Source organism: Diadema setosum, chromosome 16, assembly GCF_964275005.1.
Source record: "Diadema setosum chromosome 16, eeDiaSeto1, whole genome shotgun sequence".
NCBI classification, from domain to species: Eukaryota; Metazoa; Echinodermata; class Echinoidea; order Diadematoida; family Diadematidae; genus Diadema; species Diadema setosum.
In genome coordinates this window covers 34,808,922-34,836,343 of record NC_092700.1, presented here as the reverse complement: position 1 = coordinate 34,836,343, position 27,422 = coordinate 34,808,922, and the positions used below count along the sequence as shown (strand labels likewise).

The following is a 27,422-nucleotide window of genomic DNA, read 5'->3' as shown; positions in this document are numbered from 1 at the left end:
GTTGTTTTTTCTTTTCTTTTGTTTCCGATAAGTATACATGATGTATGTTTTGCCCATTTCCTGTTTTTTTCTTCCTCTCTTTCAAGGCTGTTGCATCTTCAAGCTATATGCTTATTTGACGACGGTCTTCTGCATTCACATTCCCAATACATGCGCCATAATTCATTCAGATCATTTGATTCACTTTATCCCGAGTGGATCCCAATTGATGTGTTCTCTTATTCTTTTCTTCAATCTGTACACGTATATATCTCAGTTATGTTCAGATGTACACACTGTTTGTCTATTGTCTTGAAAACAATAACAAATGACTGTATTTCATTTGTAACATATATTCAATGTAGAAAATTCCCAATAGATTTATTTGAATTAAATTGAAAAGATATATGCACAATATCTATACGAGAAGTTTACAATAGAATTTCATAGTGCATTGTTGGTATTTGACACTACATGAAGGTACTTAACAGGGGACTTGATGATATCTAGCAAGAGGATAATTTTGTGTCCACTGCTGTAAACTAGCGAATTGATACTTTCCACAAGGAAACGTCAAGCATAATGTGTCGTGATGACAGTGGATGATATCTGAGAGGGAAGAGTTCCTTTCATTTCAATTTAGATACTTCTACTAACTGGACAATTTTCACCTTCATTCTCGGAGTTCGGGGGAGGGGGACCCTACATGTAGCTTCTTTGGAGGCTTTCATATTGATATACATTGTGAATAGGCTTGCCGCGGAAAACAGTTCTTCGGTTTTTCACCACATCCACTGATCAAAAGCCTGCCTGCATATTATACAAACCTTTGTGTTTATCCTTAGTTATAAGTCCTTACAGCAGATTTTTTTATTCTTTTATCGTAAATAGATCAACGCACCTGAAGAAAAAAAAAATGTGGCCTACACACAATTTGAAATATAGGGAAAAAAAAGTTAGTAAAATGCAGGAGCGTATAATGTCATAATAGTCATATATGTATAGGTATTAGGATGAAACTCTGGCAGAATCAAATGAAATGCTGATCAGGAGCTTTTTTTTTTTTTGTGAGAAGGTCTTGCGATTATTGCTAGCAGAGATAAGTGCAGTTACTATGGCAACCTTCAGGAAAGGGCCAATCAGATGCTATAGGTTTTAAGTTGCTGCCGCAGCTGTCGCAATCATTGCAATTCACAATAATTGGTAACCTTTTCGTTGAAAGGGTCTCTGGCATACCGTAAGTCCTTATGACAACGAACGATTAAAGTGTCTATGAAAATATAAGTGACTTGATGTTCCACCAAGGTACATACTACATTATTGTCATGACAGTGAAAGTGGTTTCAACTGCAAGGAATACAATACAGCCAAATAGATAATATGTGACTTTTGAATACGTGTGATCCGGAAGATAAAGAACTTGAGGAGGACGACAGCAGTGAAGGGACACATCAGTCTTTTAGAGAGAGACGCGGAGAAACTAGAGAAGAAGCCCTATAGGCAGAAAGATTAATACACCTCTATGTCACGTTCTACGTTATTTCTAGAGGCCGTGGACATTGCGTTCTATCAAACCAATGGCGGTATTAAAATACACAGGGACGCGAATTTCTTGTCTCTAAAGGATTCTACAATCTACCCTCGATCTGTTCAACGGTGTGTGGCATTCTGTCTGAAACTTTCATCGCTCTGTGAGACAACATCAAAGAAGAGGAAAAAGTGGAGTTACCTGATGAGAGCGTGTAAACAGCAGTGGCATTCTTGCACGCTTCCCCAACGTAAATAGACAAAGAAATACACAATCGCCAATCTTTCCGAGATAAGTGATCAACAAACGAAAGGAGGGATGCAGCTTTCTACAGCGAAGGAACAATCACAAGGGAAGACTGGGTCAAAACCGGCGGGATTCCTCGGGGAAGGGAACTACGGAATACGGCTGAATTCAGTGTCAGGTGATCAGTTTATAAGGCTATCTCGCGAGGGATTTTACCCAGAGTGCCTGGGATTACGTGGTCCCAGCAGTTTCGCAAGATGTGTATACGATGATAAATCGCGAAGTTCAGTTCAACGAGGGATTCTTTGTGCCCCTTTCTGTCTGATAAATTTAGTGATGAACATAAAAAAAGGGTTAAGTGATTGATTTTCTCAACCAGTGTTCAAGCGTTATGTTTTCATCTTCATTAATTGGCCTATGTTAACTGGTTCCTTAGCATTGCTTTTCTTCTTCTTTTTGGCCGTATACGGTAACAGTAACGCTATTGGAATAGTTACAATCATAGTTCGACATCTGCAACTTCCCTGCGAACTTTACAAGATACCGAGCCCACATTGTCAAACTGCTACAAAGAAATCCTGAATCCTTTATTGCACCATAATGGTTTATCACGTCGCATTTTTCCCTCCGTTTAGTGATACAGTAACATGTTAGAAAATTTCGTCATCATCTGGGTATATGTATGTGTCGATCTGTATGAGTGTTTTCTCCTTTTTTTTTTCTTTTTTTTTTTTGGGCGGGTTTTCTTTTCCAAGATAGAAGTTAAGGCAGTCTAACAAAAACGCACAGAAATGAAATTACCTGCATCAGTCAACTTGATGGAAATCGAACTGTACAGCTTGGTGATAAAGGTGTGATGACGTAAAAAGAGTGATTTAAAGAGGGAAAACGTGTCGCAAAGGCCAACAATTCATATTGAAAGAGAGCCGATTATCAAAGAAAAAAAAAATATGTACTAAGAGAAGAAGAAAAATAAAAAAAATAGCGCCTGTTCTTTTTTTACCCTTGAGTGTTTGAGTGTATAAATGATCTGTTGAAGTTACGGCCCAAAAAGGAAATATCCATCAAACGAAATGTTTCCGTCACAAGAGAAGCTAACTGCTATCCAACAAAACAGTTTGCAGGATCACTGCTTATACTTACCACAAAGGGATGATATAAGTATAAGTTTTGATTGAGACGAGGATTCAGGTTTTAACGTTTTGTGAGATAATTAGAAAACGCTTTTATGAAATATTAAAGAGCATAAAATGCTGAGAGGAATTAAAAGTTTATTTGATGAAAATCGGGTTTGAAATGGCTGAGATATCCAAAAACGGAGATAAGAAACACAAAGTGGTCCTAATAGAATGTGGGTCCCATCACGAGTTGGGGGAAACATCTCCCTCCTTCTCTCTCTCACTTTCTCCCTCCTCGCTCTCTCCCCCTTGCAATTTCCTCTTCTCTAAAGTATTCTTCTCTTCTCACCTCTCAACACTTTCTTCTCTTTAACAGAAAATGTTAGAATTCGTGCCAATGTGCGGCTCAATTTCGCCTTAAATCACACGCAGCTGTTAAGCGAACATGACAAGATGGTATACAAATGAGACACGTATAGCGTTAACAATATCAAAGGAGTCGCGTTAGAAAGATTTTAGCAAGATAGGAGGTGTTTTCCCCGCTATTAGAGCAGCTTGCAGCAAGCTGTACTGGCTTAATTGGTTAAGAATCGTCGCGTCATCTTCTTCAAAACATGTTTAACGCAGACACTATTGCTTGAAAAAAAAAAGTGGGCGTGACTGAAATTCCTCTGGAAATTCGCATACGCATTTCATTCCTCATCTTCCTTCGTCGATGTTCGTGCTCGGGTAAGTCATTGAACTTCTATGACTCCATGTGAGCAGGGAAAGTAGATTTGTCGAGGGCCACACATTATTCGAAGTTCCTCTCTTTGACGCATTTCTGACATTTCCGCCGAAAGAATGACGAAACACATCCCCTAGAACATCCGTTACCCAAGCAGATAATGTTCTCGCCCAAGGTTCTCCTCGGGAATTAGTACTTGAAATGAAAAAAAAAAAAAGCCGACTCTCTGCACAAAGCAAGTGCAGTCTTCTCATGATTTCTCAAATTTCTTCTGCATTCTAAAATTTTAAAGGTACTGTCTACAATTGGGAGTAGTGATTTAAAAAAAAAAAATGTTCGAGTTATCACATTTGATGCGTATATGTAGGTCAGTGGTATCACAAAACATCCTTCCATACGAAAACTTTGAAATAAAGCCTAAAATAGGAGATTTCACTAGTTTTTTCAATAATCGATAACTGTGTAAGGTTTATTCTAGAAAACTATGTTATCATAACTATTGTTGATTATTGATTATATATATATATATATATATATATATATATATATATATATATATATATACTTAATAAATACACTTAACATTGATTATATACTCTCTAAGAGAGCAGCTGTGGGACTAACCTGTTTCAATTCAGTTTTTGGCTAACTCCTGACGGGGTGTCGCCGTTTATTTTGGCCAATGTTTTGGTATTTCATTAATACGTATGTCAACACTGAACATTGATTATACTGTTTAACATTTTTGACAATGGTTGTTTCTACCCCTAACTCACAGTTTAGAACTATTTTGAAGCCCTAAAGCTGAATATTTGTTTCATTTGCAAATGGTAAACAATGCCTTTAGAGTTGAATCATGGGCAAGCTGTGCAAAATTGATATGTTTGTTACCATGAACATACGCGATGAAGCTATAAGTTTTGACACTTGATGTGTGTGGATTTGACAATATTCAACAAGAAAATCGATTTTCGAATACACTTTTTAAAACAATCTGATTGATAATATCATTCATTGACAGAAGCAATTTCACTGTTTGGTGACGTCATTATTTTGTCACAAAAAAAAAAAAAAATTCATATTTCTAACGTTGGTCCATAATTCAGAGACCGTACGCTACAGGTGGCAAATCTAAACATAAAGGTACAGTAGCTTATATATCAACTAGCGGATCAAGCTCTTCACGAAGTAAGCGACTTAAACTAAAAAAAAAAAACCTTTAATTTATCTCTCAAGTTTTTCACGCTTGTTTTATTCTTCAGGTATGAAAACAAACTTAAAGTCCTTCAGTTCTCAAATGCATTTGGCCAATGAGGTACTTTGATGTCTCTTTTTTCAGGTAAAATGACGCTTTTGTTTTTCTATGGAGATCTCGAACCGTACCGATAAGGGTAGTGCTCATGTGACCACTATGATATATACCAAGCACTACTGAAAGCTTGTACTAGTTACCATGCAATGCTTGCCCATTACTGTTATAGAGTATTGGTCATAATACCTCCCTTGGTCCTCACCTAGTAACCTCTTTGGCCACACGCTTACACCTATTTCATCAATTCAAGATATTTTTTAGTAAATGCATTATGAATATCTATATCCATATCATATCTATATTTGAATTGAATTGAATTTATATCGCATTGGATTAAATAGGTGCAAACAAAATATACACTTAAATCACATTGGTCACAAAAACATAGTAATATGAAAATGCAAAAAATAAAAAAATAAAAACACACACAAAGCGAGTATAACAACGAACGTCCCACTACGCTTAAAGGACAAGTTCACCTTTATAGACATGTGGGTTGAGAGAATGCAGCAATATTAGAACACATCAGTGAGAGTTTGAGGAAAATCGGACAATCCGTTAAAAGTTGCGAATTTTTGAAGTTTCTGCTCAGTCACGGCTGGATGAGGAGACTACTATAGCTTATGATGTCATATGTGTACAACGATATAAAGAAAGTATAAAGAAAATTCAACATATTTTCACTTTCTCGCATAACAAAAGAACATTCGACTTCTCTCTTTCAGAAGGCAAGGGGACTAATATTACCCTTAATATACATCAGTAACAAGTAGAAAAAATGTGCACTTTATTCAAAAAATAAAGTTTTGTGGAATTCTCTTTCTATTTTCCTTATATTGTTGCATTCACTCAATCCACATGTATATGAAGGTGGACTTGTCCTTTAAGCTTAAATATTTCAGTCCAAAGCATTTTATGACGATCAAGTCTATAAAGAATCCATGGGCCCTTCAAGACGCTCTTGAACAAACTCATCATGCATATGAAAAGGATGTATTGAATAAGATTGAAATGACTAAAATTGAAATATCCGTTTCCTGTCTGCTCATGGCGAGGAAAGTGTGGAATTGTCCCTGAAAAGTCATGCTTGTGCAGTGCAGTAATCAGAAAATTCAAATTACCTGTCACAGCGTACTCTCGCCGCTGCCCAATATCTGGTTGTGCATTCGTCTCAATTGCGGAAATGCGGACGGAAGTTGATTGGCTGATGAAATCGTATAGTCTGCGTTCCAAGCGTCTGTGAATATTCATGAAAAGTGGGAAAGGTTGTTTAACATACATGTATAAGATCATTGATCCTTATGTCCATTGTCAGTAGCAATGCACGTTCGGCAACGGGAACTCTCCAATTCCAGACCTCACATTTATTTTGAATAACGTAAAACAGTTCTTAAAATCAAACTTGAGGTCATTTTTCGTCTGAAGATGACTAACATAATCATAAAAGTACATTAGTGTCATATTCTTTCAGCGAAACTGAACTCAAATATAAGTAATGAGTGCAGGACTAGTAAACAGGCAGATTACAATTTTGACAAAACGGCATTCAAGAAGAAATGCATGGGCCACGGGTACTCGGAGAGATGCTATGAACATGATAGATGTACAGTAGATGTTCTTTACAATAATACTGTGCACTGTGTTAGTTACATTCATGATACTGATGATGATGATTATATCAATTATAACAATGACGATAACAAGTAATAACTGAAATCACTTCGAGAGCGCATTCCTCCTGGACCTACATCCTGAAAATTTCATCACAAATCCGTTCAAAACTTTTCGGGTAATATGATTAGCACACGCAAACAAAAGTGCTCTATCAGACATCTCCGCTATTGTCAAATTATGATCTCTGAATAATTTTTTTTTTTTTTTTTATATTCTCTGCTTTTAAAATGCGTTCTGAGTTGTCGTCTGATTCAACATCAGAATTTGCAAACAAGTGCCACTTAACGAAGCAGAATAAGATGTTTTGGCATGTTCAAGTCATTAGTTTGATGATGGCGTTATCACTGCATGCAGCGAAAGAAATTTAGCCCAAGGATTGTGGTCATGTATCATAGCAGAAACCAGAAAGAGTTGAAGAATTAAATGGAGTAGCTTCACGCAGCAAGCAAAATTCATGCTTTATAAAAATTGTCATCACGACAGTATAAACTCAACAGTATTCTGGTACGAATCCGGATAACAAGTGTTAGCTCTCAAATATTTCGGGGGCACGGTTTAAAATACAACGCAACACTCTAAGAAAAAAATGGATACAACTTTGCACATGAGTGTCACAGTGGGAGCACCTTTACGGATGTAACTTTGCACCTTTCAGACCAGTTCGCACCTTTAAAGGTGCTCCCAGTGTGACACTATGAGCAAAGTTGAGCCTATTTTTCTTAGAGTGTAAAGTACAGCGTGTATCTCTACTACAAATAAGATTATTTACCTGGTAGTGCAGCTTTAAGATTCGGATGAGAGAAGATCGATTTTTCAGCCGGACCGGTGTCTCGAACTATCCGACATCGCTCTCTGGATAAGCTCAGATATCAAGGTCCAGTTTGTTTCATTTTCTTCAGTCAAATCTTCTGCACTACTATCTGTCGGAATTCACTCCAGTCTTTCCTTGACCTGTGACTAACGTGACAGTTTCTTCATTAGAGCGGGAATGGCTCATTGGACGCACCATCCCTTAAACAGCAATTATAGTGCATCCTTTAACATTCTTCTGCGGAGAATCCACATAGATGCACGTTGCAAATCAAATTGACACAATGAAACGTTCCTCTTGGCGTATTTTTTTCTTCCCCTTGCTAATGTGTTTGAACACGTCAAACAGGCCAGGAAAATGCTTCCATAGATACCGTTCAAGATAGTTATGCATAAAATGCAAAATTTGAGTATAATGTAGTCATTAGGGTAAACGGAGAAAAACAATCAAGAACCCAAGAAGATGGACTTCTGCTTACTTGAACCGCTTCTCTGTCTTTGGAGCAATAAATAAACTCAGGGAGCTTCCATGGGGGCAAGGTTATTTACCGTTGTATGCTTCTTGCGACCCTTCCTGTTAGTCCAGGGGATGTATGTGTCAAGCTGCGGCTGGCGGCAACTTCTTCTACCTCTCAATGAAGAGTTTCTATTAGAGTTCTCTCAGGGTCACCATTTAGTAGGATGAAGTCATCAAGGGGACCCTTGATGTGGCAAGTATGTGGGTTCTCCGGGAGCAAGTGAAGTTCCCGGATGCACACCCCGGTTGATGCAATTCGGCAAAGTTATCAGCAAGTCTCAGGTTTATATTTTCACTAAATAAATGCAGTCAGGTCTTCTTGCTGTTTTATTTTTCTAAAGCGTTGTTCCCTTTCCTCAAGTTCTTGCGCGTTGCCCGGCAAGAATCGTGAGATAAAGCAGAACACCAACAGCACCAGCTGCAAGATTGTTAAGAAGAAATTGTCGCTTACAAGAGTGATGAGGTGTATATGGCTAGCTTCTCCTACATCATCCGCAGTGAGTGATTTTTTTTAATAAGGTAGTCACGTGTCTGAGAAGGAAGAACGGCAGTTATCCAAGACGTGTGCGCCCTCTCCTGTTCTATTCCCCTCTTCCTCCTTCTCTCCTCTCTCTCTCTCTCTCTCTCTCTCTCTCTCTCTTCATCTCATTACCGTTTGGCAGGGGTTTACCTCCTAGTTGTTCAGTTAGGGGTGCTCAGGTTAAAAATAGATTCCCAAACGATCTTATCACTGCGAGAAGGGAGACGAGAGAGAGAGAGGTATAAGAGAGGAACATAAAGAGAGAAAGGATCGAAGAAAGAGTGATCGAGAGGGTGAATGACAAATTGAAAAAATGGAGAACAGAAGCGAAAGAAGAAAACAATGGAGGGAGAGAGGGGTGCTAATTCAGCTCCTATCCGTTCTTTTAACCCGATTAACCTTACAGGGACTGTACAGTACTGGTTGAGGGGAGGATTCAGGTTTATAACATTCCTAAGTGAGATAATGAGAAACCTCTTATGAAATATGAAAGAGGATGTAATTTTGATAAGGATTCAATGTTTATTTGATGAAAATTAGTTTTCAAATGGCAGAGATATCAAAAAAGCGATAATTATAAAAGGCGACAGGCCACGCCTTTTATTGGGATCTCTTTGTTTCACCTTGTTTTTGGATATCTCAGTCATTTTAAAACCGATTTTCATCAAATAAACTTTTGATACCCCTTAGAATTGCATGCTCTTTGACATCTCTGATGGTTTCTGAATATCTCGCAAAACGACTAAGGCTAAATCCTCACCTCAACCAGAACTGTACAGTCACTTTAAAGGAGAATCCCATCTGGATTATTGCTTTGTATGAAAAAGAAAAAAAGAAAAAAAATAGACAAGTAGAGCAGTGAAGATTAGGGGATAAAATTAGACACACACACACACACACACACACACACACACACACACATAAATGTTTTAAACTGTTAAAGGACAAGTTAACCTTCATAGACATGTGGATTGAGTGAATGCAGCAATGTTAATAGAACACATCAGCGAGAGTTTGAGGAAATTGGACAATCCGTTTAAAAGCTATGAATTTTTGAAGTTTCTGCTTAGTCACTGCTGGATGAGAAGACTACAACAACTTGTGATGTCACATGTGTACAACGATATAAAGAAAATGTAAAGAAAATTAAAGATAGTTTTACTTTTCTCGCATAATAAAAGAGCGCTTGACTTCCCTCTTTCAGGAGGCAAGGGGAATAATATTACCCTTAACATACGTCAGTGACGAGTTGAGGAAATGCACACTATTTTCAAAAAGTAACATTTTGTGAAACTCTCTTAATATTTTCCTATAACTTTTGAACGGATTGTCCGATTTTCCCCCAAACTTTCACTGATGTGTTCTACTAATATTGCTGCATTCGCTCAATCCACATGTATATGATGGTGAACTTGTCCTTTAAAGGGATCGTATAGTTTTGGTTGAGACCTAATTTCAGGTTTCTAACATTTTTTGGTGAGATAATGAGAAACCTCATACTTATGAAATATGAAAGAGCATGTAATTCTATGAGGAATTCAATGTTTATTTGATGAAAATTGGTTTTGAAATGGCTGAGATATCCAAAAAGAGCAATTCTAATAAAGTGTGGGACCCACACTTTATTACGATGGCTTTGCTTTACTTTGTTTTTGGATGTTTCAGTCATTCCAAACCTGATTTTCATCAAATAAACTTTGAATTCCTCTTAAAATGGTATGCTCTGTACCATATCATTAATGTTTTCTTGGTATCTTGCAAAAAGTTATAAGCCCAATTCTCATCTCCACCAATACTGTACCATCCCTTTAAAGTTTAAATGGAAAGACTATTTGGCATCTCTGTGTGACATGGATGTTGAGCTGCAGCCCACTTTCCCTACATTCCGCTTGTATACACAAACACAACAAAAACCCCACAAATGTTCATGTTTATCGCGAGAAAAAAAACAAACAAACAAACTTCAAATCTGTTCTCGGCATGTATATAAGAATAATAGATTTTCGCATGTTCTCGAATAAGTTCTGTCTGTAGTGAAATAAATCATGTGCCCAAAACAAATGGAAAGCCACTCAACACTTACGTCACACAGGTTTGCCATTTTGTCGTACTCTCTAAAGTTTATCAGTTCATCACTTTCTTTGTGTGTCTCTTGTTTTCCCCAAATTTTCACTGATTTACCTCTCCGATTTTCTGTTTTCATACTAAGCAATGTTATATGAGGATGGACTCCCCTTTATCTTGTGCTTTCATGCATAATCTTTGTAATAGACATTACAAAAATGGACATTACAGGAATACTTCTATAGCGGAAGGAGATAATTCATCCAGAGGACTGTTGTGATACAGGTGTGACTGTTTGAGCTACAATTACCATGACTGCGTTTTAATTAGACCTGTGAGGTATAGGTGATGGTTCTATGACATTTGCTCCTGCGACAATATCCTCCCATCAGCTCGCGAAGCCAAACATACATTCCACCCACAAACATAACCCTATATAGCAGCAATCCTAATCCTCACAGCAAATGAAACCCAGGACCCCAGTACAACCCTAACCCTAACACTAAGTCCTTCAGACCGGAACCATTGTCGCAGCAGCAAAATAATGTCGTGTCACCATGGATGATATTTAGATCAGCTGCTGATTATGGTTTTTCCCACAGATTGGTGTCCTTTTTTTGTCTAAGTTTGACCAAAGTTTTCCCACCTTAATGAAGGAGGCAGGTAAGCGTGTTTCCGTATGAAATCACGAGGGGAGCTTAGAGGAGACGAACAACACAGAGTGCACCTTGGGCCCTTGGCGTTGCCAATAGATGGAGATTCGGCCAAGTTTTTAGCCAAAAGGTCGATTGACAGAGTCGAGAGCTTGGATACAGCAGAACTTCAGCGTTTTTAACTTTCTCTTGCTGTTGCTGTCATCTATAATTAGGTAAAGCGGGTAATACCGTTAAGTATCGATCGAGAAATACCCTACAGAGTCATCAAACTCTCGGCTACTCGGGCATACATTTTTTCTTTCCTTACAGGATGTCCTGTGGGCCTAATAAAAGGTGGGACCTAGCTTTTATTAGGACCCCTTTGTTTTACTTTGTTTTTGGATACCTCAGCCATTTCAAAGCCGAATTTCATCACATCAACTTTTAATTCCTCTTAGAATTGTATGCTCTTTAATATTCCATGTACGTGGTTTTTGATTACCTCGCTAAAATTGAAAAACTGAATCTCAATCTCAACCAAAACTAATACCATCCCTCTAACTTCTCTTTTACTTTGGATTGTTTTCCTTGTTTCTCTAGGTGTATTTATAGCCCAACGAACGTGTCGTGGACAGGTAGTTTACAGGAGTGGAGTTTGACAAGACACTTGGAAAGCTCTGCGTCCCTGTCGGACTTGTTACCGGTCCGGCAGCCGTTACCAGCGGGCCAATTTCCGGTGCTTGCCGCTCCTCAAGGGGAGAGGCCTTTGTTCTTTGCAGGTGGACCTTCCGCGCTGTCTCTTTTTCTTGACTTTCTTTTTGTCTTATTTCTTCTATTTTTGAAGTTGATTGTTTCAAGAAACACTGGTTACCATGACTGACTGTTGATATAAAATATGAGTTGCCGTTCAGTATATCATTTGGCGGTCTGTCTGTCTGTCTGTCTGTCTGTTTGTATATTTTGTTTGTTTTTAATATCAAGACATGAATATAAAAACGACCCAAGTCCAATTTTTGGCCAAATTCAGTTTGACATGGGAAATTGTAGCTTATGCATGGACTCATCTTGTGTATAAATGATAAATCCTAATTACCCCCGGAAGTGCCTGAAATAAATGAGCTAAACCTTATATGAATGTAAGAATGAAGGACTTGGGTCATTCTTACATTCATATTATAGCGCCCTCTCTCGTCCTCTCATCTCTATAGCAGAATATCATGTATATGAATCAAAGAACGACCCAAGTCCATATGATTCATAGAACAACCCAAGACCATCACACAAAATGGCCTCTCCACAATTAATGTAAATGTTAATTGTCATAATAATATATGTTCTAATTTGTATATACAATGTTGCCTTCCCATCACAGTTAAATCGAATGTTATTGGACAAATAAAAATGATATGAAGTTCCATGGACTTGGGTCGTTCTTATATTCAGATACTCATTTGTTATTTCAGATTGTCCACTATACTTAGCCTTATTAAACTCAGATCTGTTGATAAACACACATACCTGCCAGCAAAAATAGAAGAAGAAGGAAAAAAAAACTCTGTTATAAACGATATCTATTAGACACTTCCGTCCCCTTAGCAACTTCAAAAGTTTCGACAAAAGTTTCGACAAATTCGAGTGATGGTTATTAACATTTTGCAGTGTGTATAATCATGTTGAACAGAACGAAGCCGTGGCAAAAAGGCGCAAAGTGCAATCCAACACCTGACCGGCATAAGGTCAGCCACAGTTTCTTCGTCACAGTAGTTTCGAATATCCCCAAAACTATCGCCTGGGCGTAGATCCCTTTTCGTCTTATCGTATCTGACACAGCCAGAGGTACCCGACGTTTAAAGGGAAGTTGTTTAAGGAGGAGAAAAAAAAAGAAAAATATTCAGAAAAAAAAATATATATTACGTATAACAACGCGAAGTTATCAAGAGAGAAAGATAAAATGAACGAGAAAGGTGAGAGAAGGTAGAAGAAGGCAGAGAAAGAGAGGGAGAGAGAAAAGGAGAAATACATGGGATGGGAAGGGGGAAAAACTCAAGGAGATATATACTCGGTAGGGGATTGGTTATGACGTCATGGTTTACTTTATGACGTAACGGACTACATAATTATTGATGATAACAATGTTATCAAAACTGGACGTACCAGTGATCCTATAAATGAATGCGTGCTTGTTGATCTTTGCGATTCACTATACCTACACACTAAAAAATACTGGTTCAACTCTGTACCCCATAGGGTGCACAGCTTTGCCGCTATATCTGTACCCTATAGGGTGCAAGTTTGCACCCCAATCCGTAGGGGGTACACACAGGGATTAGCGTTACCAAACCCTGTCTGTGAATGTTCTCAGTCATCCAGGCAAAGTAGATCATGAACGATATCAGTAAATCTAGTCAACTGGACTTACCAACTCTTCGCAATCGCTGATCACTGACATAAGGTTCCTCTTAGAATTATATGCTCTTTGAAATTTCATAAAAAGGTTTCTTATTATCTCAACAAATTATTATGAAAAACATTGGAAATCTGAAACCACATCTCAGCCGAAACTGTACCCATCCCTTTAAATCTGTGAATTGTGACACGCCATTCAGAGTTTATACTTGCTACCCAGCTTCATGGAGCATCATTCCCATATTCATATTCATATTCATAGAAAATTCAAGTTCATTTTTTCTTTCAGCGAAATTATAACAATTGCTAATATGACATGAAAATCATCTGACCGTTTGATTTTTTTTAAAGATCCCATAACCAACAGAATTGTCGATATATACGCCTTAGTCCTAAATATTTTTCCTTTTTTATTCCGTTGGGTTGCTGCGAGGCATTCAAAAAGCCATCATGTGTGCGTGGTGTTGGTGTGTGTGCTTGTGTGTGTGTGTGTGTGAATGTGTGTGTGTGTGTGTGTGTGTGTGTGTGTGCGTGTGTGTGTGTGTATGTTTCTTTTCATACCCAAACCTATGGACTGGAAATAAAATGTGGCACTTAGAGAGTTAAGGACAATATGCACTGCCTCTATGCCGATATTTTTGTCGAGTCGGGTCCATGCATAGTCCTACATTCTGCCCTGCATGATGTCTGTAATCTTTGTACCAGTCTCCCCTCCCCCCCCCCCCCCGCCCCCCTCCTCTGCATTTGCTTCAATTCTTCCGACCTCTCGATATCTTCCAATCTCTCTCCAAAGTCTCCAGCAACATGCCTCCCTCACCCCCCTCCCCCCACCAGCCCGCTATCAACTCTCTTGTTAATGAGCTAAAATTGTGCAATTACCAGTGTCACTTATCACGACAATCGACACTCTCCCCTGTTATTGAATTTTGATTGGTCGACAGGGGATTGCTATATATGTCAGTCGGGATTAGTAGTGGATGCTAAGTCTAATTAAAACATGTAATCCTGGATTGATCAGTCCATACGATCAGATTCGACCCCTCGTTCCACAAACGTACAGGGGTGTGCTCGCTGTAGAACTTGCATTTTCATTTCATTTCATTTCATTTATTATCCATATCCAAATGATACAGAATGATTTTTACGAAGCATTATTTATATATAGCAAAAATAATTCGTACAAGCAGGTGAAATTGAATATTGAGAAAGTACAGCATAATAAATACAAATACCTACACCACATAATATCAAACAAAATAAATGCACGAATCATATACGCGTAGCAACACATAAAATTATAAAATAATAGAGCCTATACATTATTATAGTCATTCTGTATTTTGATCTTCGTGAATTCAGTGCTAATTGAAATAATATCAAATTGTTAGAACTAATGGAGGGAACTTTCTGAAAAAAAGCAACGCTTGCACAAAATTAGCAAGTTCCCTAAATAGAATGGGAGAAACTTACTGTTTCTATTTTTAAAGAAAATTGTGAAATAAACAAATATTTGCACATTTAGATAGTACCTATGTAAAAGAATTATGACTTATGTAGCTTTAACTGTAACCCTAAGACTACCATATCAAAGCAAGCATTATGTATGTGATTGTGTCCGGTGTCTACTCACTGTTTATCAACAACATGAAAGCGTTGAAAATTCAAAGTTTGTTGTAGTCTTTTTCCCATTCTAAATCTGTCATAATAGTTCTGTGTCTTTGGATTACTTTGCTATATGAAAGTCTTTTTGAATACCAAGTGGATTTTCCCTACAAATCTTCCAAGTCTATAAACCTTATAGCAAGTATCTAGTGACAGAAAAAAACAAAGATTCCTTTGTCACACACTGACTTGTTCATATTCCTCCCTAATGACAAAGACAATTCAAAATACATCACAAGTAGATTTATATCACTTTCGTGATCGTATTCTAAAGTATGAAGTGTATGAACATCATAGGCATGTTTTTCTTCATGGTTCATTCATGGCTCTTTATACCTGTTGTACACGTGCTCCTCTTTACCCTTTTACATCTTTACATCTTTACACTCGATTTTAATGCCGGGGTCTATGCTTACTAAACAAGCTTGCTTTTAAGTAGATTTCTTTTTTAGCACTCTCAGATTCCAACTGTCATAGATTGACCACCATGTTTTTTGTTTTTTTTTTTTTGCAATATTCTACAATGATTCCTAAATGGAAATTATGTATCCTTTCATTTTGTTATATTTCATGTATTTTTTATGAAAATATGAAAATAAATTTAACTTGAAAATTGAAAACTAAAATGATTTTGATTTACAAAATATATAGGACCTATGATTATATGAAATCCACTAGAATAAAAAGCTCGAGACTCCCTTTAATGCCAAGTAGTTACATGCCAGGGTTACTACTGGGAGGGAGCGATTGGAATGATATAAAATTGAGACGTCGTGTTCAGGCATGCAGTAACAGCAAAATTCTCATATTCCGCAAAGATAACGTTGAAGGTGATTTCCCCCACTTTTCCGTTCGGGGCAAAAAGCGTGAAAGAGAAAGAGTGAGAAAATTTAAAGAGAGAGAGAGAGAGATGGAGGGGGAGAGGGGAATAGAGGAGAAATACGAGGTCAGAGGAAGTTATCTATTAATTTGAGAGTTATGAAAATGGAATTTGGCCCACGGAACCATTTACCGGGGAATCTAATACACTTGCTAAGTGGATACGTGGTATATAGCGGAAAAGGATCGTACCAAGGGTACCGCGCGATAAGATCGCAAGGGTGTTACGCATAATGCGAAGCGATATGGCTTGACTTATTTTTAAACACGTGGCTTTTTCAAAACTCCCCGAGAATTGATAATGCAAACGAAATTTTAAAGATCAAACATTTCACATTAATTATTTTCTAAATAAGCTGTGAAATATAAATGAGTGTTTTCGCCGACCTTCCATGCCCAAACGACTTCGAAGGAGGAAACGCATGAGATTTGAATGGTTTCTTGCGCAGCTATTTCAAAGAGGCCATTTGAAAAGTGTAAGAAAGTTGTGGAAGTGATATTTTCACACATTTTTTTTTTCAACTTGATCATTATTTAAAGGTGAAACGCTAACAAGGACGGAGGAAACCTACGCCTGGTGAAATTCGTCATAATCGTCATCGAGGCCTAATAACATTTCGGCTATTGACGCAAAAAACTCCGAAATACATCACAACATGCGTAGTATGGGGGAGTCAGTATATAGGGTGAGAGAGGGGGGTGGTGGATGGAAGGAGTTTATAGGTGTGTGTGTGGGGTGTGTGTGTGTGCGGGGGGGGGGGGGACTAATTTGACTCTATTGCCGCTGATAACCCTATTCCATGTAGCGATTCGCTCAAGTTTCATAATGACTGATTCGTTCACACCAAAGTTCATGTTAGACACAAGAATGCCCGTTCGTGACCGCACGATTTAATTTAGACTCTTAAACAGACTGCTTCAAATTATTGCGTAGACAGGAATTCCTTTCATACTTGTCACAATATGGTCTCTGACTCATGAATGAATTCTGACAAACACATGCGGTATATCATAAGCAACTTTGCTGCAAAAACGAACGCTATACTTGAGTGCGGGCTCACAAACACACTCGCATGTACAGTATCAGGGTGCACACACACACTCATCACACACACGGGAGATCGGTTACAGCTCGTTATTCCGAAGATCGTTATTCCGAAGGCTCTTTAGTCCGAAGATTCGTTATTCCGAAGGTTCGTTATTCCGAATTTCATTTTCGGATTAACGAGTCTTCGGAATAATGAACCTTCGGAATAACGCCACAAATGTTCGGATTAACGAGCCGTTTTTCATTTTTGGATAAACGAACCTGTAAGTATAGGGAATTTGTGCGTTTCGGATTAACGAACCTTCGGAATAATGAACCTTCGGAATAGCGACCCTTCGGAATAACGAACAGCACCCGATACATCACTGGCTCTCAAGTCCATTTCCATTCAAATGAACCAAAGAGTTAGGGCCCAACTCACAAGCCTGGTTTCCTGTGGGGCCTTAGAGAGCCATTCATAATAATCAAATGTCACTTGTGTATTTTCATGTATTAATGAGTGATGTATTCCAGATAACGTTTGGTATTTTGGTGTTAAATAAACTGAAACAAAACTGACCTGGGCCCCGTTGCTAGAAACTTTGCGTTTAAACGCAATTTGAGTTTCTAGCAACGGGGCCCTGAAATGATATGAGGACGCCCCCTATTGTGGACTAAAATCTATATCTATGTCCATACACGTGTGCATTAAGTGTGTTGTGTGTGTGTGTGTGTGTGTGTGTGTGTGTGTGTGTGTGTTGGTGCGCGTGTGTGTGTGTGTGTGTGTGTGCAATGTACTTTTTTTTTGCAAGAAACAAATGGTGAAAACATTGCCTTGAGCAAACTCACGGTGTCCCCAGCTTTGGGCAGTTTGCGAGAATAATGTTTAAAAAATGGAGTTCGTTTTTAAGCAATAGTTAATGAGTCATAATGTAAGATTTGTAAGATTGACATAATATTATATCTGTACAATGTTTGTGTATTATCTTGTTTGTCTTTGCACAATGTTTTGTTTTGTTTTTGTGATTTGGTGACACAAGACGAAATTCGAATAAAGAATATTAAAAAAGAAAGGTGTGTGTATAAAGTAATCATAATATAATTGTTATTATGATTTCTGAATCTACGCCGAAAACGACAATAATGTCCGAAATAGAAACGTAAACATGTCCAGTCTCCAAAATGGAATTGAACTTTATAGAGGTCATTCGCACAACCACGGCTAAAATAGGCCTATCAGTTCCTAATAACGTGTTTGGATGAGTGACAGGTTCTAGAAAGAACCATTTATTTTCATTTCTCACAGATGTAAGACCCACAGTGCCACCTGCATGCTGCGATAGAAGTCAGAGTATACAGTAAAATCTTAACAGAAAGAGAGAGAGAGAAGGCGTCCCCATTTTTAGAATCTTAAGAGTAAGCAATTAGTTTTCTTCCTCTTCTTTTTCCGACTTATGAAGGGTGATATAGTTTTGGTTGAAATGGGGAGCAGATTTTAACTTTTTACGAGATCACTAGAAACTATTTATTTGAAAAATATAAAGAGCATACGATAATCTAAGAGCAATTAAAAGTTTATTTGAAGAAAATCGTTTTTGAAATCAGGTATCCAAAAAACAAAGTAAAACGTAGTGATCCTAATAAAAGAAGGGACCCATCTTTTACTAGGACCACTTTTTATTTTGGATATTTCAGCCATTTCAAAACCGCTTTTCATCAAATAAACTTTGAATTCCTCTTAGAGTATTGTAGTCTCTTTAATATTAGATGACGACCTCTATTCTGATTATGGGGTATATTGAGTATTGATTGATTAGCACGATTTTTCAGCTCAACCAACAGAACTCTCAGAACACATGCAAACAAAATTACAAACATACACGCTCACAGATAATTTCATACACTCAAAATCACGCGCTCTTATAAGCACTAGGATATCTTTATCTCTATTAATATGCAGCAAGATTACTCAATTCCTACACATAAGCTATCGATATAAGGCAAGTGTAACTATCCCCTGTCCAAGTCGCATGCAATCGCACAGACTGCCCATGCATCGTTTTGTGTGCTGTGGAAAGTAACTGACACTTGATGCAAGATGGCGCTATTTTTCATCATCGCCGATCATCATCGCCGATAAAAGTAATAAAAATCGTAAAATTGACCTTAGGCGTGCAATGATGAATTTCCGCCACGTGTTACATAACATTCAAATATTCATGACAAAATTATGCCAAAGTAAATTTAGTACTCTGCGGTATGATGACAGCACTATGCAGGGGCGGATCCAGGAATTTTGTAAACTTAAGGGGAGGCGCCTTTACAAAATTAAAGGGGGCACAGGCGCCTCCCCCTTTTTCTTTTGTTTATTTTTTGTTGGAAAAAAATAGAGGGGGGGGGGGGACGCACCCGGTGCGCCCCTCTGGATCCGCCACTGCACTATGTGATGGTTCTGTCTTTGCAAAGAAAAATCCAAAAAGCTGCACACATGACAAGGATTAGGCCTATTTTAGTCTGGTGAGGAAACAAAAACAAATCAGGAGGCAAAAATCATCTGTGGAGAAAACCATGTTACTTCTATAAAATGTTAATGAAAATGCACGTTCGGCGCGGCGCCACGTTTGTAAAAGGGGGGGGGGGCAATATTTCTGATGCAACTTCCGGGTTTCATCAGCTAAAACAAGCAAAAACAAAAACAAACAAAAAACCAAAAACAAACTAGAAAGCCTTCAGCGCAACTCTCTAGTGCCACTTCCAAGTTTCTTCAGCTGACAAGCAAAACAAAAAACAAAAACAAAACAAAACAAAAAACAAAACAAAACAAAACACAAAAAGGCCTTACCCGTTTAAGTAGGCCTAGGTAGACCTAGGTAGGTATAACAATTGGCTTCCAATCGATATCGACTAACGACAACAATAACAATAGGGCCGGCGGAGCGTTTTCAAAAGTGTGGGGGCCCACTTCCGGGTTTCATGAGCTAACAAGCAAACAAACAAACAAAAAAATAGATAAATGAATGAATAAATAAGTAAAAATAAAGGTCGTCAGCTCATCTCGCCCCTTCCATTTCCGGGTTTCTTCAGCTGACACGCAAAACAAAAAAAAAAAAAAAAAAAAGCTTTAGTTGTAAAACATAACCTTACCACGCTCACACTTAAAGATCTCTATCTATTTCTATTTAGTGCCACTTTCCGGGTTAAAAAACAAGTGTGGGGCCCAAAGTGATGACACCTTTATGTATTCCTTTGTAGGGTGCACAAAAAGTGTGGGGGCCCGAGCCCCCACGGCCCCCCACGGTTCCACCGGCCATGAACAACAACAACAAACTTAACCATTTATTCTTGTGCTACTTCCAGGGCTAAAAAAAAAAAAAAAAGAAAAAAAAAAGTGTGTGTGTCGGGGGGGAGGGGGGGGGGGGGGGGGCGGCACGTCCAAGTGGCTATACACTGGATTATGTACACTTGTATTCCTTTGCATTAATGTATTCTTCTTCTTTTTTTCTCTCTCTCTCTCTCTCTCTCTCTCTCTCTCTTTGGTCTCCTCCGTATGCTCCTCATCATCTTCATAATCATCAATAAAATGTGGATCACACACAGTTGACAAAGAAAAAGTTGAAAGTCCACGGAATAGATTGTAGGCATAGAGATCCAGGGACCTATAGAGATTCAACTGATGCTAGCACTTTGTACATTTATACAGAGTTACACGTCGGCGAACGACACACAACCAACCAGCGAGGACACGTACGGAAACCGTGGATGGAAATGTCATTATGGTTCAGCTAAGAAATTACCCAGTATTTACTCTATTAACGATTCTGATAACTTGTTTATCAGTAACAAATGCAGCAAAGAAGAAGAAGAAGCCAAAGGAGCTGGAGATTATTTCAGAAGTGAGTGGCGTTATACCAAGAGATTTTAGAAACCAGTCGGTGTAGTCCCGTGTGTTACATTCTGTGTAAAGCTCTGAGTGAAAGCTAAAGCGTGCATGCATGCAATCTATTGTACTTTTCTACTTTACTGGGTTACAATGTATACTGCGACGCGACGACGTCAACATAGGAAAGAGTAACTATACACAGCCCAGTCGCTGTACATGGTACGTCGCGACAGGGCTGTACGCGCGCGACCACCAACCACTAGGAGAGCGACGTAATCGTATTACGATAGCTTTGAATTTTGATACTTAACATCATTTTTGTCACCTCAAACTCAACGAGTATACTTTTCAATATTTACTCTACATCTGATGCTATCAGTATTCAAATGTACGCAATGAAACTTACCGAAATTGATCATCATATCCAGCATGTCCACACGGTACACAATCTTTCACGCCAGGCCTAACTATACACAGCCCAGTCGCTGTACATGGTACGTCGCGACGTACCGACGGTCAGGAATTGCGCCAGAAAGTGTCATTTATTTGTTCCAAGGACTTATCGCAAGTGGTCTCCATGGACCCAGTGTGGCGAACTATTCTTCTGTAATAGAAACATGCATTTAACGTGAGTAAAGTATTCTGTTTAAAGGAGAAAAGTATACATTTTCCTAAGTTTTGTAGTGCTAGTTGTGTTGAGGTTCCTCACTTTGAGGCTGCATGCCGCGCTCGTCAGACGCTGTTTTCGCATAGCGTAACAGCGTCTGGTCGGGCTAAGGAAAGAGATGAGTTGAATTATGTCGAAGATGAAGCGCATGTAAAATTTAATATTTATTTCCCTAGATCTGTCTGTAGTGCAGCCATTGTGGACTGTTTCTTTTTTGTTTTCAACGTAAAATTAGTTTAAAGTGATTTTAATCTTAAGTTTTGCATTTACAATGTAAATTTATGTTGGGAATTTCTAGTCCAGAATAGTGTCGTGATTGCTGAATTTTGTGCCTCTAACAATAGAAAGTGGCTTTGTTGTCCTGCACTTTCACACTCTCTAAAAGAGGGAAATACTTAATAGGCTGAGATGAAAATTTACATGCACACAGATCATAGTGTATGTAAATATACACATCATAGTGCACATTCATTGTACATAGATCTACATCTAATAAGCCTATACATTAGTATAACAAGGGATTATGCAATATTAATGATTTCAATACATTAAATTATGTTCGATTATGCCCATGATTTTAAGTCTTCAAGAATTGATCCACCATCTTGTTTACCACATGTACTGATTTTGAGCATGATACTAAACAATGTCTGGAAAAAGCAAAGCGTTGAATCTATGTTCTTGAGGAACGAACTAGTTGTAGTAACCCACTGAAGACAAGTCACGAGTATAACTAGGGCAAGTGTCTATATGGGACATGCTTGTCGCTGCAAAGTCAACCCCGTCTTCAATGGGTTAATGGATCAAAATAGCTGGTAAAATGTAGTGAGAGAGGACAGCTTAAAGGGACTGTATAGTTTTGGTTGAGACCTAATTTCAGGTTTCTAACATTTTTTGGTGAGATAATGAGAAACCTTATTTGAAATATGAAAGAGCATCTAATACTATGAGGAATTCAACATTTATTTCATAAAAATTGGTTTTCAAATGGCTGAGATATCCAAAAAGAGCGATTCTAATAAAGTGTGGGACCCACACTTTATTACGATCGCTTTGTTTTACTTTGTTTTTGGATGTTTCAGTCACGCCAAACCCGATTTTCATCAAATAAACTTTGAATTCCTCCTAAAATGGTATGCTCTGCACTGTATCATAAGTGTTTTCTTAGTATCTCGCAAAAAGTCAAAAACCCAATCCTCATCTCCACCAATACTGTACTATCCCTAGCTTAACCTGTTAACTTCACATTGACTAATTTGTTAATAATATTTTTTCCCCTCTTGTTTTTCTGTAGTTCAAACCAGATGATTGTTCTGTCTTTGCAGCAAATGGGGACACAGTCCAAGTTCATTACACAGTGAGTACCTTGTAGAGTATCAGACAATGCCTGAGAGTTGCTGTCACAGGAATCAATTATTTCCAGAGTTACAGAAAAATAACCCAGGTAGAAAGAGATCTAGAACAGATTTGCCAGTAAGGCAGGACTCAGGTATCAGAGTTTGTCAGAATTCTCATTCATTCTCTCAGCATTGCCATGACACAATGGGTAAATCATTTAATCAACAGACTAGAACAGTATCTACTCAGATCTTTGTAGACAGACTGAAAGCTGCACTAAACTGAGCAGCGGATTACTCTAGACACAGTAGCATCACCACCATGAAAGTAAGCTTGGCTGGGAAATGCTGCAATGTTGATACAGGGCAGGACGCATCACTACATTCTGTGAGGCGCTTGCTGGTCACCTGTCCATCCCAGTACGAAAAGCCCTGAGTCTGGTCCAAAGGGCTCTTTGGAAGTCATCTTCTACAAGCTTCATAAAAAAACAAAAAACAAAAAACAAAAACAAAACAAGAAACAAACAAACAAACAAACAAAAATACAAAAAAAAAACAACAAATACTTCTACAAGTATTCATTCATACCAAGGACCATGACTGCCATCGGTAGTCACAGACATAATAAACTTTCAAAACACTAGTCCTCCACTGCATTCAAGAACAAAACAACTAGCTTGTAACTTCTCTTTCCGCGCCACCAGCATCAGCGCACCCCCTGTTCGGTTAGCCCCTGCCTAGGGGTGTTGGACAGTACCCCTGAAGAAGTAGAAGATTTCTCAAAGTGCAGTTCTGTCACACTTGCTGTGACATTGTACATTTAATGACCATATACAGTGTATGGCCATTGCTTTTTACTTTTCTTGAGCTAAATTGTACATGTCTACAATTTTGTATACAATGGGAGAGAGCTTGAAATCTAACACCCACTGTTGTATGAAAAGAAATAAAAACCAAATACATTTTCTCTGTAAGAGAAGAACCAAACATTTCTGCCAAAGTTGCCCAGTGGTTCACCTCTCCTAGAAAAAGGAGAAAAAAAAAGGGGGGGGGTGTCGGGTGGTACTGCAAGAAGTTTGAGGAATATCACTTTGGCCCAAGTTTGTTACTTGCATCCTGGAACTTCAAAAGGACTGTATTAATGAGATATTTTTGTCTCTTTTTCCTTGATGTCCAGGGCACATTTGAGAGCGGTGCTGTCTTTGACACCTCGAGGCAAGATGGCCGTCAACCAATCGACTTCAAGCTTGGCAGTAAGATGGTGATCCAAGGCTGGGAAATGGGAATAGAAGGCATGTGTGTCGGGTAAGGAAGACTCCAAGATATTTTCATTTTAAAGAGCAATTCCACACAATAATCAAGTTGTCTGTACTGAACAGAATGAAAATTGGACAAGGAGAACAGTAGAAGTTTTGTCAAAATAATCAATGTGTACACAAGGTCACACCAAATTTTCGATTTCACATGCCATAATAAAATGCACAGTGGTGTCGTCGTTGCAACTCAACATGAAACCAGATGAGGTGATGATATACAACGTATTGGTCCTGCAAGCCTTTCATTGACTTGCTTACTAATCTTCATGCATTTCTTGTTGTCATTTGAATGAAATGAAAACATATGTACATGTTTTCGTCCTTTTGAATTATGTTCTGATTAAATGATGATGACCGTTTACTGTCAGGGTTGTAGTTTGTCAGATTATTGATGAGGATAGAGGTGTATGTGATATTTTGTGTATAAATCGGTGTAAAATTTGTGAAAAGTATCTTTAAGAATAAAGTTTAACCCATTCTGTACGTGAACCTGGTGGTGTTCCCATTAAATCTATGGGCATTTTAGAATTCAATATGGAAAGGGTTATTTTTGAGCTGAATGGGAGATTGCTACAGTGTATGTTAAAGAATGATATTATTTCCCAACCCCCCCCCCCCCCAAAAAAAAAAAGAAAAACAAAGAAAGAAACCAAGTAAGTTCAAAAAGAGGAGAGGGCAGAGGGAATAAACACACCTTGAAACATGTTGGTGTGGTAAAGAAATCTTTGTAAAAACTTACGGCTATGTAGTATCTATCAAATTCATGTATATGTATTATGTGTGTTTACTTTCATGTATTTGTCGATTGTTGTCGTTTTCTTTTTACAGAGAGAAGCGTAAGCTGATCATCCCCCCACATCTAGGCTATGGGAAACGAGGCAGTGGGCCCATACCACGTAAGCTATTCCATGTAGAATGTGGTCTTGTGATGTCACCTCACCAGTGCATGGTCGGGTTTTTGTTTTAACCCTTTATGCAGGGCTGCACACTAACCAATTTTTTTCTACTGGTCCGACAGTGATTTTTACTGGTCAGGGACTTTCGGACCAGTGCCAGCGTGCTGCGTTGCTTTATGTGCCATGACACTCGAGTATTAACCAGTTGAGGACGGACTGAGTATACTCGGGACTTGTCCTCAATGGGTTAACTTGCCTTGCTCTACCATCATCATTCATTAATCAAACCACACAGGCAATGGGATGGCTCAGTCAGTAACGTTTCTGCATTTCAGTCGAATGGCCCGGGTTTGGGTATCTGTTTAAAGGGGATGGCTAGTAACTGATCAGTGGGAATCAGTGGGAATGGTGGGGGATGATTGTTCCAATCCTTGTGGGATTCATTTGACCCGTTCGGTACAGGAACCTGGTGGCCTGCGTATCAAGTCTATGGGCATTTCAGAATTCAGTATTGAACGGGTTAAGAGTACATTATATATCTATCGTTGTGTGAAAATTATTTGCTTCAAAATGTTCTCATATTCAAGTAGTGTGCAGTTTAATGTTTTCAGGCTAGCATGCCTGTACAGTGACGGGGCATTAAACTGCACATTACTTGAATATGAGACCGTTCTGAAGCAAATAATTTTCACAAAACAATAGATATATAATGTACTTTAAATGAATCCCACAAGAGTTGGAACAATCTTCCCCAAGCATTCCCACTGATTCCCACTGATCAGTTACTAGCCATCCCCTTTAAACCCGAGTGAGTCTTACTGAGCATTGTTGTGTGTTATCATGCCACCCCTTCTAGCAGAGACAAAATACTCTGTCCCTCGGATAGAACATAAAGTGGAGGTCCCATGTGTGAGAGAGTCACAACCGTGCATGTAAAGGATCCAGCTCCATTCATTCATCGCAAAGAGCAGAGTTTATATCCCTGTTATGTACGCTGTAGTCCATGTCAAGTACTCACAATCCCAGGGAAGACCAGCTAGTTCGGCTGAATATGGGCTCTCCAGCCATTTTGTCCAATGGAAAATGAAAACAAACCAAAGCTCATTGTAAAGCATGTCCAGTGTGGTCAGTAGGGCAACATGTTTTATTTTTGTCTTTGCTTTTGTTTTCTTCCCAGCCGATTCAACCCTCGTATTTGAGACCGAGCTTGTTGGGCTGGACAAACCGGACCTGTCGCTGGCCAACAGAGTCATGAAACTGGTTCGCTTTCTCATCCCACCGGTCATCGTGTGTCTGCTGATTTACTACATGTGGGAGAAGAGTGCCAAGAATCCCGCCAACAAGGCAAAAGGGGATAAAAGGGGTAAGAAGAAGAGGTAATGCCTCCCCCCCCCCCCCTTTCAGAGAGAAAAAAAAATCAGAAAGAATAAAGAATTAATCTCAGAGGAATGTAACGTGTGACCGTGCATCACAAAATCAACAACAACAAAATAAGAGTTGCACAGGTCAGGTTGCTCATGGCCTGAAAGTAGACATTAGATAAAATGCTGTAGATTTCCAACTGTTGGGTAAATCTCAAGGGCAAAATCCTTTTTTTTTTTTTTTTTTTTTTTGCAATCAAAATCTGAAGTTTGGAAAATTTTGAATTAACCGAAAGAGGAGTTGTACAATCTGTAATCCCCCCCCCCCCTTTTTGCAGTTTTTGCTGGACTAATGTATTTCTAGTGTACAGTTGTGTATGTCTCTTTTTCTCCAATTTTCCACCAAAGAAGCATCTGAAAGTGTACATAACCTCTCCTAAAAAAGGGAGGAGAAGTCCTACACAGTCATGAGGAGCATTCATGTTTAAACATGATTATAAGTATAGTGAGTGTGCCAATTTCCGCATAATCATGTTTACCTTCATGGCAGTGACGTTGGAATCTTGAATGGTTTTTCTCCACATAGGCACAGGGAAGAGTGTAAAATCAGTGCATTTAAAAAAGACTGCTTTAACTTGAAGCTCGTTTTCTTGAGAGTAGCACTCCTATGGGTTTGGTGTTTTCTGTCACATATTTCAGTTGGTTTTATGAACTATTATGCAATTTGATGAGTTACACACCATTCCTGGGCTAAGAAGCTGAGCTTATCTAGAAGAGATATATATGAATAGATTTGATCAAGCAACTTTCTGTGGGTTTTGTGATGCAAGGTTACTTAGATTTGAATATTGGTTGAATACA

The 27,422-nt window shown here is 38.5% G+C and overlaps 1 protein-coding gene across 1 annotated transcript; it reads left to right on the top strand.

Annotated features, from left to right (window-relative positions):
* The first annotated feature begins 20,834 nt into the window (after positions 1–20,834).
* On the top strand, positions 20,835–26,580 carry LOC140240146 (uncharacterized). Its single transcript, XM_072319953.1, has 5 exons — positions 20,835–20,997; positions 22,946–23,008; positions 24,166–24,293; positions 25,133–25,200; positions 26,378–26,580. The coding sequence occupies exons 1-5, from the start codon at positions 20,878–20,880 to the stop codon at positions 26,578–26,580; spliced, it is 582 nt and encodes a 193-aa protein (XP_072176054.1). The 5' UTR covers positions 20,835–20,877.
* Positions 26,581–27,422: the final 842 nt, after the last annotated feature.